Below are 19,948 nucleotides of genomic sequence, written 5' to 3' on the forward strand. Positions count from 1 at the left end.
TGCAGGGCTACCACATAAAGAATATGATGTTATTAATTTCCCCTTCCGCTATACAAAGCAGTGGCCCTACAGTTTGTTGGGTGATTTGAGCATTTAAGGAAATGTTTATATGCTTATTAATCCAGCAACTTCGGGTATTCTGAACCATGAACGCTTCTCGTGAAATGTGAACCACCACTTGCTAGATAAAGAAATCTCCAGGTTCCCCGTTTCATTTTGTTTACATCTTACATTATTGTTTACATCTTAATTACAAATATAATATAGATTCATTGGAAGAAAAATCACACAAAACATAAAATAAAAAGCTTCCCTGCTGTTAGTGGCTTCATTCCTCCTACAAATTTTTGGTGATTTCAGCTTTTAAGTTAGACCATTTAGTTTGTACCATGAAACGCTCTAAAACACTCTCTCTAAAGTTCTGTGGGTACCACAGAATTGGGAACCAGTTTCCACTCTCAAGAAGCTTTCAATTCTATTAGGGAAACAGGAAAGAACTGGCATACACGGAGAATTACAGGTATTTAAGAATTGGTTTAGGAGTCCAGACAAATGCTAATAAAGTTGAAAGGAAAAAACTTTGTGGACTGGAGTTAGGCAAGGAAGAAATTAAGAAGGAGGTAGTCAATAATGAAAAAAATTGAAGGCAGCTAGAGGATGTGAAGGAGGCAGGGGCACATCACAGAGATAGATTCAAAAGAAATGCTTAAGGGACAAGTTAATTAAGCCAAGTGGTACCTCCCTACCAGAATGAAGTCTTGGTTTCTGCAGTAGTCAGGATGGCTAGTCAGGCTTAGAGCTCATTCTCTATTTGTCATTAATTGCCATTTGAAAAAATATATCAGACTTTGAATGCAGCCTTAAAAGCTACAGCTATCCAACTGCCTAGGGCCAATCTTGGCTAATATGCTAATCAATTTATCAGATATAAAATTGTTTGGGCACCTCCCCTGTCACTAGAGGAGTATGAAAAATTAGTTCTTGGAGTCAAGAGATCAGAACTACTCCTTGGAGTCACATTTGGACTTTTATCAAACGCTGACATCTCCAACGTCTGACCTCATCCCAATCTCTAATCTTCTATTTTCTGGGCCATCAGCTGGGACTGGGAGTTGGGGGGGTGACACATACTTATTTCCACAACTCAACTTTAGATTTTAAAGGGTCAAAGAATGGTATCTGAATCATCCACTGTTACACCATTAATAGTAACAGCACTCACCACACCACCCCCATGTGGAAAAACATTTCATTTCCTGGGTACAAGCTTTTTCTTTTGTTTCTTCATTTATTCTTTCGGTAATTATTTCCTAGCTCTCAGTACGAGGTTCTGTGCTATATACAAGGGAGGCAACCAGATTGGGATAGAAGGCAAATCCTATCCTTCTCATACAGTCTAAGGTTATCAACAATAAACAGGTAATCAAACAAAGATATAACCTCAAATTGAGATGAATGCTGTGAAGAAGCAAAAGGAATTTAAGAGGAATTTAAGATACGACAGAGAGAGCCTGGAGATTTTATTAATACGAATATGTTCAGTTGCAAGTAACATAATAAATACTACCACTGATTTTTTAAAAACAAAGACATTTATCTCTCCCGAAAGAAGTATGGAAGTAGACGGTTCCTAAATCAGTATAGTGGCTACACTCTATCATAAAGGACTCAGTCTCCTTATATCTTTTCCCCTCTTTTATTTCTGTGCCTCAGCATGTTGACTTTTTGTCCTTGGGCTTGTCACCTCACTAATCTAAACTGCTATACTTCTAAGACAACTGCAATCAAGGAATAAAGAGGTGGCCAGAGTCTCCTTACTTTCTTTTTAACTAATCTCTACACCCACCATGGGGCTCGAACTCAAGACCCCAAGAGCAAGAGTCGCATGCTCTACTGACTGAGCCAGCCAGGTGCCCCTGGACTTTTTATAAGAGAGCAAAATCCTTCTGAGAAGCTTTATAAGCAAACATCTCTTTATGTCTCTTTGGTCAGAGCTGGGTCACATGCACACCTCTAAATCAATCTACATCCACAGAGATTGGGATTAGTGCGCTTGGTTTAGATTATTCATTTCCTAGCAGTAGGAGAGTGAACCCTCCCTCTCTGAACATGTTGCTGTCCTCACAATTATCCAAGTTCCTTAAAATAGATCTTAAAAAAGGGAAATCATTTTTTAGTAGACACAATAGTGAAAATAAAAATCCAAAAGATTCATTCACCAAGTAAGTAACTAAATAGAGACAAAGACGACTCAAACATCCCTCAAAAGTTTCAAGCTTGGGTAACTACGACAATCACACTGCCAAGAATAGATAAAAAGAGAATGTGGGAGGAAAAACTTAGTTTGTGAGAGAGACAGAAAGTAATTCCACTTTTTTCTCCTTGAGTTTGAGGTGCAATTAGACTGGTAGAAATGGAGGATGAGACTTGAGGGAAGAGCTAGACTTCAACATTCATACTGGAATCATCCACAATGAGGCAGGATTTGAAACCATGGGGATAGACAGAACCACTGGTACAGAAAAGGGAGAGAGCAAAGGGAAAATGTCAGAAAAAAATCTTGGTGAATAGCTATAATTAGGAAATAGTAACATGATGATGTTGCCATAAAAGGAAAAGGAGAGGGAATAATTAATTTCAGAAATACAAGAATCAAAGGACCACAATCACATGGCAGCCAAGAAGTTTCTTTTTCTTTTTCTTTTTTTTTTTTTTTTTTTCAATATTTTATGTTTAGGAGCGCCTGGGTGGCTCAGTCAGTTGAGCGTCCAACTTCGGCTCAATTTATGATCTCATAGTCTGTGAGTTTAAGCCCCGCGTCAGGCTCTGTGCTGACAGCTCGGAGCCTGTAGCCTGCTTCGGATTCTGTGTCTCCCTCTCTCTCTGACCCTCCCCCGTTCATGGTCTGTCTCTCTCTGTCTCAAAAATAAATAAACGTTAAAAAAAAAAGATTTTATTTTTAAATAACGTCTACCCAACATAGGGCTCGAACCCACACCCCCAAGATCAAGAGTTGCATGCTGCACTGACTGAGCCAGCCAAGTGCCCCAAGAAGTAGTTTCCAAAGGGAAGGAGTGATTGACATTGTTGACTGCTACAGAGATGTTAATGATTCCAAAATACTCTTGAAAATTTTCAGGAACGGTAGGAACATAATGCTCCTGTGCACTTAATTGGATCCCTTTTTGTCTATTCTTTTAATGAGTTTGGAAGGGAAGGAACATATAGGTTGTCATGCTGGAGGCAACAGTAAAGTGGTAGTGGTAAGGAGCCAATGGATAAGTAATTGAGAAGATTGTGAGCTAAGAGGAAGGAGCCTGGAGAGAGGGGAGAAGGTGAGGAACACTGATGGAAGGGGAAAATAGATGTACAGAGGCTGGAGCTCACGTTAAGGCTAAAAGCCAGGTTCAGCAGTAGAGATGAGAATGTGAATAATGGAAGTAGTCAGAGAACATAAGATGTTGAAAAAAATGGGAAATGAATTTCAAGGTATGTAGTGAACAACAGAAGTAAGGATAAAGGTCAAGAGAGGGGAAAATGTTAATCCCCAGCAAACTCATAAAAGCCATCAAGAAAGAGAAGAGAAGATGTAGATGGGCACTGAAATTCACTAAGGATGGCAGGATAAACATCTGGAAGCTGGAGGCCAACAGGAAGAGATGGGACTCGGTGATAAGACACTGGCCAAATGGCAAAAAAATGAATTGGTAAAACTTTAGTGGGAAGAGTATAACTGAAGAAACCAGAAAGACAAGAAAGCATGGCATAAGGAGTACAGGGTCAGGCGGGGGGGAGACATTCATTTTATAAGGAGATGTAACTAACATAAAATCTGCTAAGGAGGTTCCTAGGCAGATGACCAGAAGAGACAGGATAGAAAAGAATCCTATTCCAGGGACCCATCATAACAGAATTTAATTGCAGTATGACTGAGGGCACATGTACATCCCTTTTTGTACCAGGCACTGGTCCATGACCCCTACGAACTGTGGAGAGTTCAAACAGAAGTACTGCCTTCAGTGAGAACCTACAACCCCATATAATTGCATAATAACGCATACATATGCAGATGAGAATGTGAATTACTAAAGATGGATACAGAACAGAAAACGATGGAAAAAGGGGCACGAGAACAGCAAAAGCCAGCGTTCCCTGGGGCAAGCACACCAATTTCTTGATAATTTAACTCGTGACAGATAAAAGGTAAAAGCTACACATAGAGAGGTAAGAGGAAACAAAAGAAGGTAGCCCGCACTTTGGCAGAGAAGCCAAAGTATTTCTTTCTTTGAGAAATAAAACTGAAACCAGATTACAGGAGGCTGCATGGCCTCTCAAATTCACTAGGCCTTTCAGAGACTTCTCACACACAGAAGCACAAATTACTTGTCCAGAATGCCAGAGATTCCTGGTAAGTCAGACTGTACACAAACAGACACAAGTGCCCTTATGAGATGATATCAGGTCAGAGAAAGGCCAGTGAAAATAACTGACTTGAAGAATAAAAAAGGAGGCAGAACAGAGAGAGAAGGAAAGAGAGGGAGATGGGGGGAGGCGGGGGGAAGGGGCAGTGAGATGGGGAAGGAAGAAAGAAACCATGAAAAAATGAAGCTGCCAAAGGCATCAGACCCCAATCTCCCTATCTCTGCCTCTCTTCTTATGCAAGAGAGTGACCAGTCTTATACAAAGGCAACAAACAGCAAAAAATGAGTGTCTGTGACCCATACGTAAGTGTGAATAATATTTAAGTAAGGGAACAAGGGCCATGTAACATTCACTGGCCATGTCAATTACATTTACGTCAACTCTTTCTTCTTGATCTTGTAATAACTGCCTCATGTTTAACATAAGGCAAGATATCTCTTTATCCACAGAAATGTGTATGTAGGCTTTATTAAGCAATTAACCCAAGTAGGCAAATAAACACCCTCATGAAACATCAAGATTAGTACCAAGATATATATGTGGTAGGACAGAAGCAGAGAAGAAAATTAGGAAGATAAAGGTTTATACTGTGAAAACAAAAGAAATAAAAATTGCCTTACAGTGAAAACTCAATAGTAAAAAGGACACATAGTGAACATGATGATGTTATACCCCTTATCACTGACAGGAGCTTTATAATCGTTTTCACAGGACATGTTGTATATTGTGTTATTTCATATTCACTCAACCTTCTGCGATGCAGAGAACAGCTATCATTGTTTTTAGTTAACAAATGAAAAAGTGAGGCTTTGGGGTCCCCGGGTGGCTCAGTCGGTTGGGTGGCTGACTTTGGCTTGGGTCATGATCTCACGGTCCATGGGTTCAAGCCCCGTGTTGGGCTCTGTGCTGACAGCTCAGAGCCTGAAGCCTGCTTCAGATTCCATGTCTCCCTCTCTCTCTGCCCCTCCCCCACTTGCACTCTGTCTCTCAAAAATGAGTAAAAATATTAAAAATTTAAAAAAAAGAAAAAAAGAAAAGGTGAGGCTTAGAAAGGTGAAATCACTTGACTGTGGGCAAACAATCAGTACAGAACAGACACTGGACTTGAACCTAGATCTTCTGACTCTTGGTGCTGTGGTCTGACTGGTCGTCCCAAATACTTGAACTTCTGGACTGAGCAGCATTCTTGCCCATAAGCAGAAAACAAGGAGGAAAGATGCCTAAATAACACTGAGACTATGTTTTCAACATGCTCACTATCCCTTGAATGCCCTCTTGACAAAGAGCAAGCTCAACTAATCACACACTGTGTGTGTGTGCACGTGCGTATACACGCATGGTATGTGTGTGCATACCTGTATGCCGGGGGCAGGTAGAGAGCGGCAAAACCAACACTTAGGACATCAACAGTAAATCATGAATATCAGGTTAGAGCACTGAAGCCTGCCTCTCTGCATGGAAACAGTTACCTTGTATCAAGTTCCTCTTTGCATAAAACAATGACATTTTCATGATGTTCAGGAGCCTGCTTTTGGCTTCCAAAAGCTCTGGCGCCATACCATGCTGTCACTGCCCTCCAGTGAGCCATCAAAAGCTTGGCTAGAATATTTTAAATACAGCAGTTTGCTTGCCACCAAAACACTAAGTTGCGATATTTTATATTTATCTCTATTTAAATTTTAGTGATGCTGCATAAATGTTAACGTGGTCTTATGCTAATACAATCACAGAGAAGTCTTAATAATACCATGTACTGGCTCACCCCCAGGGTGAGTTATGGCCTGCTAACCAGACCTAATGCATGCTTCTCAAGTCATTTAGTTAGTTCCTTTTAAATAAGATGTGACATCAAGAATGTTACACAGTTTCCCCCAAGAAATGAGTTTCCAGAAGCAATGGCAAGGGACATTTGCTCATATTGAAAGTAGAAAGAAGGTACTTGGGATTACAGGAAAGAATTCCATAAAGAGTCTGGGGAGAGAGCTTACTAATGTTTGATTTAGTTATTTCATGGCTTTTGAGAAACAAAAAGTGAGCCTCAGTAAGTTCTCAAGCTTTTAAAGCCCTGAAGGTAAGACCCTGGACTTCTCTCTAGGGCTGAAATCACAATGTTACCAATGACAAACTCACGGTTTCTCTACCATTCCAGTGGATGCACATGCAAACATTTCCTTGGGCTTCCTAAGAGCTTGTCTAGGCCTGGTAGACGAGACTGAGGGAGGTGGAGGGCCCTGGAAGCCACATCCTTGACTGTCAACAATACAGCCACAGGATAACCAGGGCTTGAATATCAAGGCACGTTAGCCATAAGGGACACAAAGACGTGCAGGGTGCTCAGCCTTCCCTCATGCAACAATTCTTCTAGCCTTCCCAGCTTTGCCCCTCAATTTACTAAAAAAAGATGCTGAAGCCTTTCACAATGAGAAGGCATCAGAGATTCTGATTAAACGACAATAAACATGGATGAAAGGCAAAGGAAATCTTTTCAAAACAAAGCCTGCAATGGTAGAAATGTTCAAAATAGCCTTTCTGCTGCAACATCTTAATCCCAGCACTCAAGCAGAACAACCCCTAACAGCCACCACCCATGCCCATGCAGCAAGATCCAGAATACTGGTTATTTTAGAGGCAAAGGAACAGATAGGAACAGATTTTCAAAAATGAAAGGAACTACAGCTACCAAGGACCAACTGCAGCTTGAAGACGTCTTGACCTTTTTAGTATAGTGATGTAGTACCCAAAAACCTTTTTGCATCCACCCTTTAGAGATGCTGCCTCCCCACTCCTCTTGCCTTATCACTTTTCTAGCATAAGCCAGAATAAGTGAAATTAAAACAAATCCCAACCCAGAGAGTACAAAAACCTGATTGCATGTTGACTGGTACCAGACAATCAGAAGACATAATCCCCTCCAAGAGGCCCCCCTTGGTCAGGTTCATCATTTATTCATCACCAGACATGGCTTCGCTGCAAAAGGATCAACTCTTAGAGTTCATTCCTTCCCACCCAACTAGCTATGGTTGCTCTAACTTTTTATTGCTTTGAATACCAAAGAATGTGACCTATAGTACATTATTAAATGTCCTTAAGAGAAGGCAGAACAGAAAGTTGTACATGGTAAAAATATCTACTCGGAGTAAGGGCAGAATCAAATTCTTACTCTCGTTTCATTAGGATTACACTAAAATGTGGATAGGCACGTGCAAGAAAGAGTTAAAGTGTAACCTTCTTCCAGGCCAATCAGGCCAAAAATAAAGCTATACTTCACCTGAAGGACCCCGACAATTCTGCCAATGGGATGTCCATCCATGTCATGCCGCTCACCTGGAAAAGGCAGCCCCCAGCACAAATGCAGCATACTCCTTCACCAGGGGCTCTGTGCTGTTCAGCCCATTGATCACCACTTGAAGACCACCGAAGGAAAGCAGGTCCTGTGCATTATCCATCTGTAACAAAGACATGGCTTAGTACAGTCCAGCCATCAAGGATTACTGCCTTTCTTTTGGTGACTATTCTAAAAGCCTAAAAAATCAAGTAAAAACCAATGGAGACCTTTCTAACTGGAAAAAGATAAGTAAAAACAACCTAAATTCATAAATTTGAGATTTCTGAATTCGTCTAACATGATTTTCGAGCACCTGTGTGGAAATGGCAGAAATGGCACCTAGTTATTGTTTATGCCAAACATGTCCTGGAAAATTCTAAAACCATAATGAATCACAAAGCTTACTCCAAATGTACAAGCTGTTAACACAAAGATCTGACATCGTCAGGACTAGTAAATAGTGCCATGCTTCCTATTGATGTCTAGTCCTAATGCAGGCAGTGGAAGCAGCAGACACACACACAAAAAAAGGCTTTTTCAAATTTTGTTATTATTATTGTTTAAATGTTTGTTTATTTTTGAGAGGAAGAGAGAGAGCATGAGCAGGGGAGGTGCAGAGTGGGGGGGGGGTGGGGGGAGAAGATCTGAAGTGGGCTCTGTGCTGACAGGAGAGAGCCTTATGCAGGGCTCCAACTCACAAACCATGATATCATGACTTGAGCCCAAGTTGGATGCTTAACTGACTGGTGCCACCCAGGCGCCCCAAAGGCTGTTTTTCAATTAGAAGTCAAGGGACTATGTAACATGAATCCTGTTGCACAGGGAGGGGGGTCTAGCAGAGTGCTAGAGGAAGAATACCAATAATACCTCCTCTCCTCTTCTTCCTCACTTCATACAGTCTAAGGCTGACTCACTGTGAGGGCACTCATGATAAAAAGTATACAGAAGTCTCTCTCAAAGGCTATACAGTGTGATAAAATTCTATCAAACAGCACTGGTCTAGGCTATCCTTTAAGGTCCAAAGCCCCAAGTCTAGACTCTCTTTTATTCTAAAGGGAATATCATGCCCCAGGCTTCATTAATATCCTGGAACAAGAACACTCAACTTGCTCAGAAAGGTCACTGGATCCGGTTTCCTTCATGCAGTAACTATGGTCTCCACTGGAAATACCTTTGTTGATACAAAGGCTGCCTCCTGCCCACAAGTGGATTCCACTCTACAAATCATCAGGACAATGCAGGAAGCTAGAGCCCAACAATGTATCTGCTACCCACCTTTTTCCTCCAGATGCCACAGAGCCACTTCCTAACTTTGTCCTTCTAAACTAGACAAAGGCTCTAACAGAGAAACTGAGTTTGAAGGACTTTGATTCTTCCTGTGTTTCTGAGTGGAACTAGCCTGTTTTTACCACTTAGAAGATCATTTTTATATATTCTGATATCATCTCCACAAGAGCAGTTTTATTTTCTGTCTGTCCACTCTTGTAGATCCAGTGATTACAACAGCGTCGAGTATATAATTAGGTACTCAATAAATAATTGGGTTTTTAAAAATGTTTATTTTTGAGAGAGAAAGAGAGGTAACGTGGGAGCAGGACAGGGAAGGGGTGGGGGATCCAAAACAGGCTCTGTGCTGATAGCAGGGAGCCTAACGTGGGGCTAGAACTCGTGAACTATGAGATCATGACCTGAGCTGAAGTCTGGCCCTTAACGGACTGAGCCACCCAGGAACCCCAATAAATAACTGTTAAACCAACGAACAAATCTGATCAAAAAAAAAAAAAAGTTACTGCAATAAAGTCTACTGTGAATTAAAAAAAAAGGCAACCTGGGGTATCTGTGCCAACAAAATGGATGGATCCCCGGTACCAGAGACCTAAAGACATGGCCAATCCAGGGTCCTGAACAAGCATCGAGTCTGCTGTGCCATAACGGACCTAAGCCAGGGCTGGGATTTTTCTGTCCCAATCCGTCCTTATGAAGAGGAGTGATTACTGGGCCATAGGCCAGCCAACTAGGGAGACTGAGAGTTGACTGTTTGCTGACATAAGCACTAATAATACTTCATGAGCCTTCCTTTCTCACATACTCTAATTTTAAAACCTAAGAACGCACTGCCTCTTTTTGATCCTCCCTCCTCCAAGTTTTCTGGATAACAAAGCCATGGCTCAGAGCCCTGTCATTCCATGCCTGGGGTGGCCACTTGTCAAACCTGGTAGGAGCTCTTAATGGAGCAGCTGCCAGTCTAACAGCCGCAGAGCAACACAGCCCGGAGTCCTAGCGGTTCTGATGCAGATGTAGTTTATCTTTATTACTACAAAGACAATTCAGGGTGTTATAAATTCTAACATTTAGATAAGCACCTCAATCTCTTCAATATGTTTTCTCATTTGTTATTTCACTGAAGATGAGGAAGAATCATTCTGCTCACTGCACACCCAGAAGATCTAGCTTCAAAATCTGGGCCCTGCTCAGTATCACACAGGAGAAGGCATCATCAGGGCCCAAGTCTGCAGTTCCCCATCTAGATCTGGGGCCATAACTTTCCCCAGGCTGCCTTCAGTTTGGGGAGGGACAGGTGGACAGAAACTCAAGGCAGAGGGAGGAAGGGCGGGCATGAGTAAGGGAACTGTGCCAACACCCTGGCAGAAAAGAGAGAACAGAGCACTGGACAGGCAATGAGAGGACAGGAAACAGAGAAAGGGAGAAATGATGGTTAATAACTGAGGAGTCATGTGAGGGGAGGCAAACATACTGCCCTAGGGTACATGGGGCAGACAGAGGCTGTACCTCATAAATAACTCACTATTTTCCAAATACACAGTTTAGCTTTTCACAAATCTTGTTTAATAATTCCAATATAGCTGTGAAGAGTCCTAGGGCAGAGCCTGTTTGGGTCCTTGAAGCCTGTGGCTCCTCAAAGTTTCTAAACAGTGAGTCTAGAACCAAAGTGGACTGGTGAAGTTTCTGGCAAGGGGAGTCCTATCTTCCTCAAAGCTAGCACTTTATTACCCAACTCCCCATCACAACTAGAATTAAAGGTTAAGCTGTGTCTCCTTTAATTCCCCTGTGAAATCACAATTCAACACTGTGGTATGATAGCCTGACATACCAGCCCAAAGCGAGAACCTTGTATTTCTAAAGGCCGATGACTCAGAACATTTATGACTCTTCTGCCAACAGAGCCAAGTTTGGCCTCACGAGGAAAATGGTTCCAGGGCTGACCTCAAACTAAGTTACGTGATGTTGAAGAAACTTTTTACCCCACCTAGTAACCCATGAAAGCAGAATAGAACGTCACCCTAGAGAGGACCCGCCACCAGATAACTGGCAGGCTTGCGTGAGAAAAAAATTTTGGAGGGCGCCTGGGTGGCTCAGTCGGTCAAGTGTCCAACTTCAGCTTAGGTCATGATCTAGCGGTTTCTGAGTTCGAGCCCTGCATCGGGTTCTGTGCTGACAGCTCGGAGCCTGGAGCCTGTTTCAGATTCTGTGTCTCGCGCTCTCTCTGCTTCTCCCCTGCTCACGCTCTCTCTCTGTCTCAAAAATAAATAAAACATTTAAAAAAAAGTGTTTTTTTTTTTTTTTTTTTTTTTGTCTGGGCCCTGCTAGCCTCCTGGGTACTCACTGCCCTGTGGATATAAGTTCTCCAGTGATTTTGGCCTTTTATGCTCAACTAAAGTCAGGGCCTATAGAAACCTGATACCTAAAGATCCACCCAAGTATGTTAAGTGAGAAAAAAATAAAAGCTGCCAAGATCAGAGCAGGACTGAGTTGGCCACTAACCCCTAGGATCCTTAATCCTTTAAATATCTGCAACGGAAAAGCTGTTGGAATTCTTGTTTTTCACCCTGGAGAGAAAGACAGGAAAAGGGAAAGAGAACTCAGGCCCACTTTCTCTCTAAGAGGATCACAGACCTGCTATTTGAGGCCTGAGAAAGAGTTATGAGCAAAGAAAGAAGATGAAGAGGCCACATCATAATTCCTGCAGATAGAGTATACACTCATCCTCTCTCATCACAAAGGCAGGCAAAATACTAAAGAAAGAAAGAATGTCTTTTAGCCTAGTTTATAGAGAACAAGGACGCAGTCATGCGTGGGAGGATGCTGAAGATCTGTATCTTGATGAGGATCTCAAACAAGCTTTTGATTATGATTACACAGTCTTCCTGGGCCACCATCATCCCTAGTCTGAATTACCGCAATAGCCTCCTGTCTGGTTTCCGTGCTTCTACCCACACCCCCTGCCTCCAGTCTAATTCTTAACAAAATGGGCAGAGGGATCCTTTAAAGCCAAGTCAGAGCATGTTGTTCTTATGCTCAACAGCCTTTAATAATGTTCAGTTTCATATTCTTTTCCATGGTCTACAAGGCACCCCATTATCTTCCTCTCATTATCTAAGCTTCATCTACTTCCCTCTCTTCTTTCAGCTCCAACTACATGGACTTGCTCTGATTCCATAAACACACTACACATGCTCCCACCTTAAGGGTTTGGTACTTGCTGTTTCTCCTGCCTGAGATGCTCCTTTCCAACACTGCCAGTTCCTTACCAAGATCTACCTTTATTTTCCTATAGCATTTTTCAAATTTAAACACACCATCTATAATTTATTTATGAGTTACATTTATTATCTATCTGTCTCTGCTATACGGTAAGCTCCAATTTTGCTCACTATATGTATTTTAAGTGCCTGTAACAGGTCTTGGTACTTAACTGGCATTCAACAAATTAATTTATTGAATAATAAACAGGTTCTCTTGGCTCCTTCTCCTTAGATCTACCTAAGCCCTTCTGAGCTTCATTCAAATGATACCAGTATCCTGGAAGAGGCAGAGTGACCAAAAGGTGAAGAGCACAGTTTTGGGTCAGACAGACCTTACTGCAGATCCCAGCTCTAGCACTCACTAACTGGGTGAACGTGGGCAATCTCAGATGTGACCTGTGTCTTACTTGCCTCAGTTATAAAATGGAACTAATAACAACACCCACTCAAAAGACAGCTGTGGAAGCCAATGAAATGATGTGTACAAAGTACTTGAGTAAGTGGCTTGTCTGTGGTAATGCTCAATAAATATTAACCATTATAATTATGGCCCAAGTGTGATCAGTCCTTTCCCTGCTACAAACTCTCTAACGAGTCTTAAAATTAAGGATAAAATCATAAAGAGCCTGCTATTCCCAACTCCACCTCTCTGAAACTCTAACTTTTTCACTTTAGGTATGCTATCCTATCTAGTATTTCCCAGGTCCTCAGTCTCACCAAGCACTCTCTTCTCTACCTTAGACTCTTTGTACATGTTATTTCCCCTGCCTAAAGTAATCTGATCCAAGGGTTGGCAAACTTTTCCAAAGGGGCTGACAGTAATTATTTGTGGCTTTTGTGAACCATAGGGTTTCTGACACAACTATTAAACTCTGCATTGTACCATAAAAATAGCCCCCAACAATAGAATACATTAAAAAACAGGTGTGGCTGTGTCCCAATAAAACTTTATCTACAAAAGCCTTTTTCAACACCTCTAACTAGGCTAAGTTCCCTATTATATACTTCCACATTACACTCTGGAGCCATTATCACAATCTTAAATTTGAATTATCTCATTATTAAATTTTTCATTCTTCAATTGTTGTCTATTTTGCCTCTGCTGTATCATCACTGTTGAAAAAATAATGGAGGTTAACATTCCCAATGAAAAAGAGATTAGCCCTCCCTTCTAGAATTTATCTTACTATAATAGCTATTGGTCTAGGTTAAAAGTACTATATGCCCTGAGAGAGAAGTAAAGATGTTGATGCTATTTCCTTAGGATTCAGGGCAAGGAGGTTTGTTGTCAGAGAGGTTAGTTAAAAGTCAGATTTATGGACAAAGAAATACATTACCTGATGGACATAATATTCAAGATCAAAGAGTGCAGCAATCTTCTCTTCTAGGCTGGAGCTGGAACTATTGAATTTGTTGATCAGCCGTACCATGATCTGCATGTCAGTCTCAATGACAACATTCAGCTCCTCAAAGTCCTTCTTCAGCTCCTCAATGGGGCGAAAGAGCCGTTTAATCTTGGCCTGTCTTGCCTAAGCAGATAATTGAAGCAAAGAGATAATTAGGTCAATTGGAGACATTTCCCCAAGACTCTTGTGGTCTACCATGGATGCCCATTTTCAAACAACTACTGCTCCAGAATTCAAAACCCTCTTTCATCTGTACTATCCAAAAATCCTACCACAGGAATATCTCATCTTATTGCACTTCACTTTGCCACACTTAGAGATAATACTTTTTTTACAAATTTAAAGTCTGTGGTAACCTGCATTTAGCAAGGCTATCAGCACCATTTTCCCAACAACATTTGCTCATTTTGTGTCTGTCACATTTTGGTAATTCTTGGACTATATCAAACTTTTTCATTATTATTGTATTTGTTACTGTGCTCTATGATTAGTGGTTTTTGAGATTACTACTGTAACTGTTTTGGGTTAACAAACCACACCCATATGACAGTGAACTTAAGTGATCAATGTTATGTATGTTCTGAATGTTCCACTGACAGGCAATTCCCCCATCTCTCTACCTCTCTTCGGGCCTCCTTATTTCCTGAGACACAGTGATAATAAAATCAGGCCAATTAATAACCTTACAATGGGTTCTTAAGTGTTCGAGTGAAAGCAAGAGTCTCACGTCTCATTTTAAATAAAAATCTAGAAATGATCAAGCTTAGTAAGGAAGGCACATCAAAAGAAGAGATAGCAAAAGACAAGCCTCTTGTGCCAAACAATTAGCCAAGGTGGGAATGCCAAGAGTTCCTGAAGGAAATTCAAAGCGCTACTCTAGTGAACACAGGAACAATAAGAAAGCAAAACAGTCTTATTGCTGATATGGAGAAAGTTTTAGCGCTCTGGATAAAAGATCAAACCAGTCACAACATTTCCTTAAGCCAAAGCCTAATCCAGAGGAAGGCCCTAAACTCACTTTAATTCTATGAATGCTGAGAGAGGTGAAGAATCTGCAGAAGAAAAACTTAGAGGCTAGCGGAGATTGGTTCATGAGGCTTAAGAAAACAAGCCACCTCCATAACATACAAGTGCAAGGTGAAGCAAAAGTGCTGATATAGAAGATGCAGCAAGTTTTCCAGAAGATATAGCTAATTCATGAAGGTGGCTATATTCAGCAACAGATTTGCAATGTAGATGAAATAGCCCTCTATTGGAAGAAGATGCCATCTAGGACTTATATAGTTAGAGAGGAGAAATCAATGCCTGGCTTCAAAGCACAGGCTGATTTTCTTGTTAGGGGCTAATGTAGCTGGTGACTTTAAGTTGAAACCAGTGTTTATTTACTTCTAAAAATCCAAGGCCCCTAAGAATTAAGCTAAATCTATCAGGCCTGTATTCTATAAATAGAACAAAGCCTGAATGACAGCATGTCTGTTTACAACATGGTTTACTCAATTATGTTGAGACCACTGTTGAGACATACTGCTCAGGAAAAAAAAATTCCTTTCAAAACATTATTGCTTATGGACAATGCACCTGGTCACCCAAGAGCTCTGATGGAGAGGTACAACGAGATTAATGTTGTTTTCATGCCTGCTAACATAACATCTATTCTGCAGCCCATGGATCAAGGATTCACTTCAACTTTTAAGTTCCAATTAGAATATTAAGAAAATACATTTTGTAAGTCTATAGCTGCCATAGGTAATGATTCTCCTAATGGAACTGGGCCAAGTAAATTGAAAACCTGTTGGAAAGGATTCACAGTTCTAGATACCATTAAGAACATTGTTGATTTATGAGAAGAGGTCAAAAAATCAACATTCACGGGAGTTTGGAAAAAGGAGGTTCCAGCTCTCATGGATGAATGTGAGGAGATCAAGACCTCAGTGGAAGAAGTCACTGCAGATGTGGGAGAAATATCTAGAGCATCAGAATTAGAAGTGGAGCCTGAAGATGTGACTAAACTGTTACAATAGGATGATGAAACTTTAGCAAATGAGGAGTCACTTCTCACGGATGAGCAGAGACAGTGGTTGCCTGACATGGAATCTACTCCTGGTGAATGTGCTGTAAAGAAAGTTGAAAAATGCCAACAAAGGATTTAGAATATTCCGTAAACTTAGTTGATAAAAGAGCAGCACGGTTTGAGAGAACTGACTCCCAATTTTTTGAGACAAGTTCTACTGTGGGTAGAATGTTATCAAACAGCATCACATGCTACAAAGAAACTGTTCATGAAATTCTTCAATGTGGCAAACTTCACTTACTGTAAGAAACTGCCACAGCCACCCTAAAATTCAGTGGCCACTATCCTCATCAGTCAAGCAGCCATCAGCATTGAGGCAGGACAGTCCCCAAGCAAAAGGATTACAACTCACTAAAAGCTCAGGTGGTTGGCATTTTTCAGCAATAAGCTCCTTTTTTAAAAACATTTTTTAAGTTCATTTTTTTATTTTTGAGAGAGAGAACAAGCAAGGGAGGGGCAGAGAAAGAAAAGGAGGCACAGAATCCGAAGCAGGCTCCAGGCCCCGAGCTGTCAGCACAGAGCCTGACGCAGGGCTCGAACCCACAAACCTTGAGATCATGACCCGAGCCAAAGTCATGCACCCAACCAACTGAGCCACTCAGGCGCCCCAGCAATAAAGTTTTTTTGAACTAAGGTATGTATATTGGTTTTTTTAGACATAATACTATCCTACACTTAACAGAGTACAGTATAAAATAAACATAACTTTTATATGCCCTGGGAAACCAAAAAATTAATCCAACTTGCTTTATTGCAGTGGCCTAGAACCAAACCCACAGTATCTCCAAGGTACACCTGTACCTTCTAGGATACCCACATAAGACAGCCCTCAGAGTCTAACCATATAGACCTCTGCCCCAAAACACACGATTTTCCAAGGCTCACTTATACCAGTCTGACTTACAATGTTCAAAAAGAATGGAAAGTCTTCTTGTTGCAATCACTGAAGTCAAGGGAAGCAATGAAAGCTCACCTTCAACCCCTAACCTCACACGAAAAGGCTGAGGTTTAAGGTCAAATTATCTGTACCTTGCTTCTCTATCTTCTACAATGACTGAATACCTTCACTTTGCCCTGCCCAATCCAGCAACATTTTAGGGAAACCGGACATAGGAAACTGTGGGTAAAGAGCTACCAGAGTGGGAGCAATCTGCTGATGAAAATTAGATCACTGTCATTACTGTCAATCTAACTACAGGTGTACAATTTGTTCAACTGTCTGAAGTGGCTAAATTACTGTATGTACTACACTCAAGTCTCAATTTTCTCTCAACCCCTCCCCACTGTACACACATACAAAAGTTTTAAAAACGAAGTTATGTTGGAGGTGAATAAAAGACTTCAATTAGATACTTTACACATGTGACACTCCTGTTTACTTCCCAATTTTAGAGGATAGTGTTCATAAAGAGAGTCTGAAAGATCACAGTGGTTTTGAGTCTCTATCTTCCAAGAAAAATTAAAAGGCACGAATATTTATAAAAAGCAGAATGATGAATAGCTGTCGGCTCCAAACTGCTCATCCATTACCTATGGGTTTTCTCCCCAGTTATAAGTACTCCATAGAAACACCAACCAAAGAAATGAATCAGCCTCTCTTAAAAAAAAGACCAAGCTCCTAGCAGAGCAATCACATCTAAGGGATGTCATATCCTGTTTCTTTGGGTTAAAACAAGAATGAAATGCTTCCCCTACACCCAGCTAAAGGACCCTGGATGGCCGCCAAAGGAAGGGCAAAGAGGTCCAAGGAAGCTGAGTCACTGCCTAGAGCTGTTGGATGACAGGCAAGTGAGCAGGGTAAGAAACAAGGCTCCTCTACCTCACAAAAGTGATGTGCACCTGGTCCTCAGGAAGGCCTTTAAAGCAACAATAACTTTTTATTTTGCAATAATTATAAGATCACAGAAAATGAGAAAAATAATATAGGAGTACCATGTACCCTTTGTTCAGCTTCCCCCAATGGTAACATCTTACCTAACAACAGTATGCTAACAGAACCAAGAAAATAACAAAGGTACAATACTGTTAACTAGACTATAAGCCTTATTCAGACTTTATCAGCTTTTACATGTACACATTTGCTTATATGCACATGTGTATTATTCTACGCAGTTTTATCCAATGTATACATTCATGTATCCACCAGAACAATCAGGCTACTGAACTATTCCACCACCACCAAACAACTCCATTGAGCTACCCCTTTATAAGCTGCACCTCATCCTCCCACCCATCCCTGTGCCCTGGCAACCACTAATTTTTTCTACATATCCATAATTCTGGCATTTGAGGAATGTTATAAAGATGGACTCACACAGTCTGTAATCTTTTGAGATAGGTTTTTTTTTATCTGAACATAATGCACTTGAGATCTATCCAAGTTATCACACATATCAATGGTTCATTTATTTTTTTTTAAGTCTATTTATTTTTTGAGAGAGATAGAGAACATGTGAAAGAGAGAGAGCACCCACATGGGAGAGGGGCAGAAAGAGATAATCACAAGTAGGCTCTATCCTGTCAGAGCGGAGCCCGAAGTGGGGCTTGAACTCACGAATTGCGAGACCATGACCTTAGTAGAAATCAAGAGTGAGATGCTTAAAAGACTGAGTCACCCAGGTGCCCCAATGGATCATTTATTTTTAATGCTGAGTAGCATTCCACTCTATAGGTATACAGTTTGCTTAACCATTTACCTGTTGAACATTTGAGATGTTTCCAGGTATTGGCTATTATGAATAAAATCACATGAATATTTGTATAAAGGCTTTCTAAAAAATGTTTACTTTTTTTGAGAAAAAGAGAGAGAGAGAGAGAGAGAGAGAGAGAGAGAGAGAGAGAGAGAGAGAGAATGAATCCCAAGCAGGCTTGGCATTGCCAGTACAGAGCCCAATGTGGGGCTCAAACTCACAAACCGTGACACCATGACCTAAGCTGAAATCAAGAGTCAGATGCTTAACCAACCGAGGCAACCAGGTGCCCCTGTATAAAGGTTTTTTATATAAATTTAAGTTCTTATTTCTCCAGGATAAATGCCCACAAGCATAACTACTGGGTCATATGATAAGCATATGTTTGGTTTTATAAGAAACTGCCTGTTTTCCACAGTGACTGTACCATTTTACATTCTCACCAACAATGTGTGAAAGACCCAGTTTCTCCACATCCCCACTAGTATTTAATATTACCATTTATTGTTGTAGGTATTCTAATAAATGCATAGTGTTACCTCATTAAGGATTTAATTTGCATTTCTCCAAAATCTAACGACATTAAACATCTTCTCAAGTGCTTATCTGCCATCCACAAATCTTAGGTGAAATGTCTGTCTGTTCGTTTCCTTTGCTCATTCTCTAAATACGTTGTTGTTTTTACTGCTGAGCTTTTAGAGTTCTTTACAGTCTAGATACAAGTCTTTAATCAGACACAGTCTTTGCTTTGCACCAAACTTAAACATGCCAAATTCAAGGACTATAGTTTAGCTAACACCATTCTCCCAACACTACCCAAATTTCAGTTACTACCGATTTCAGTTAACTACAATTGCATCAACTACAAACTTTGCTGCTAGCTCCTCAGTCCACAAATCACTACATATAACATAAATGCTCATGATGATGAGTGGCTGATCACACTACTTCTTTCGAAGTCTGACTGGTCACTGTGGATTCATTACTCAGTTCATACAGAGATGTCAAGTGTGTAGTTGTAGGACTTCATCATCCTCTAATGATAAATCCATGTAACATTTCATAAAAACGGATAATCAAAAGAAAGAACTGGCCAAGAAAGATCAAAGTGTAGCAAAGAAATAAATAGTGGTAATTCTGATAGTAAAATTCATATTGAACATATATGTAGTTGCAGAATAAGTCATAATTTTTGCTTCAACTATCCAACATTTTTAAAACATAAGAGAAAGTCTATACTTTCTTCCCTTATTTTGATACATTTCATTGTTCTTTTCTTCTTCCTGATGTTTCCAGTTTCTTTCTGCTATTATTTCCTTTCTATTTGGAGAATATTCTTTAGTCATTCTTTTAGGTAGGTCTGCTGGTTACAAATTCTTTTAATTTTCTTTTGTGCAAGAATACCTTGATTTCTTTTTCACTCATGAGAATATTTTCATTGGGTATAAAATTCTAAGGTTATAATTTTTTTTTTCAGCACTTGAAAAATA

The 19,948-nt window shown here is 40.6% G+C and overlaps 1 protein-coding gene across 3 annotated transcripts in view; it reads right to left on the minus strand.

The window, feature by feature from the left end:
- SIL1 (SIL1 nucleotide exchange factor) overlaps positions 1–19,948 on the minus strand; it is a 284,915-nt gene that overhangs the window by 65,161 nt on the left and 199,806 nt on the right. For all 3 annotated transcript variants that reach the window (XM_045059704.1, XM_006927639.5, XM_019832833.3), the window contains 2 exons: positions 13,629–13,820; positions 7,747–7,868 (listed from right to left, as the gene is read on the minus strand). In XM_045059704.1, coding sequence (XP_044915639.1) covers positions 7,747–7,868; positions 13,629–13,820 — 314 coding nt within the window. The remainder of the gene's footprint in view (positions 1–7,746; positions 7,869–13,628; positions 13,821–19,948) is intronic.

This window comes from Felis catus, chromosome A1, assembly GCF_018350175.1.
Source record: "Felis catus isolate Fca126 chromosome A1, F.catus_Fca126_mat1.0, whole genome shotgun sequence".
Taxonomy (NCBI): domain Eukaryota; kingdom Metazoa; phylum Chordata; class Mammalia; order Carnivora; family Felidae; genus Felis; species Felis catus.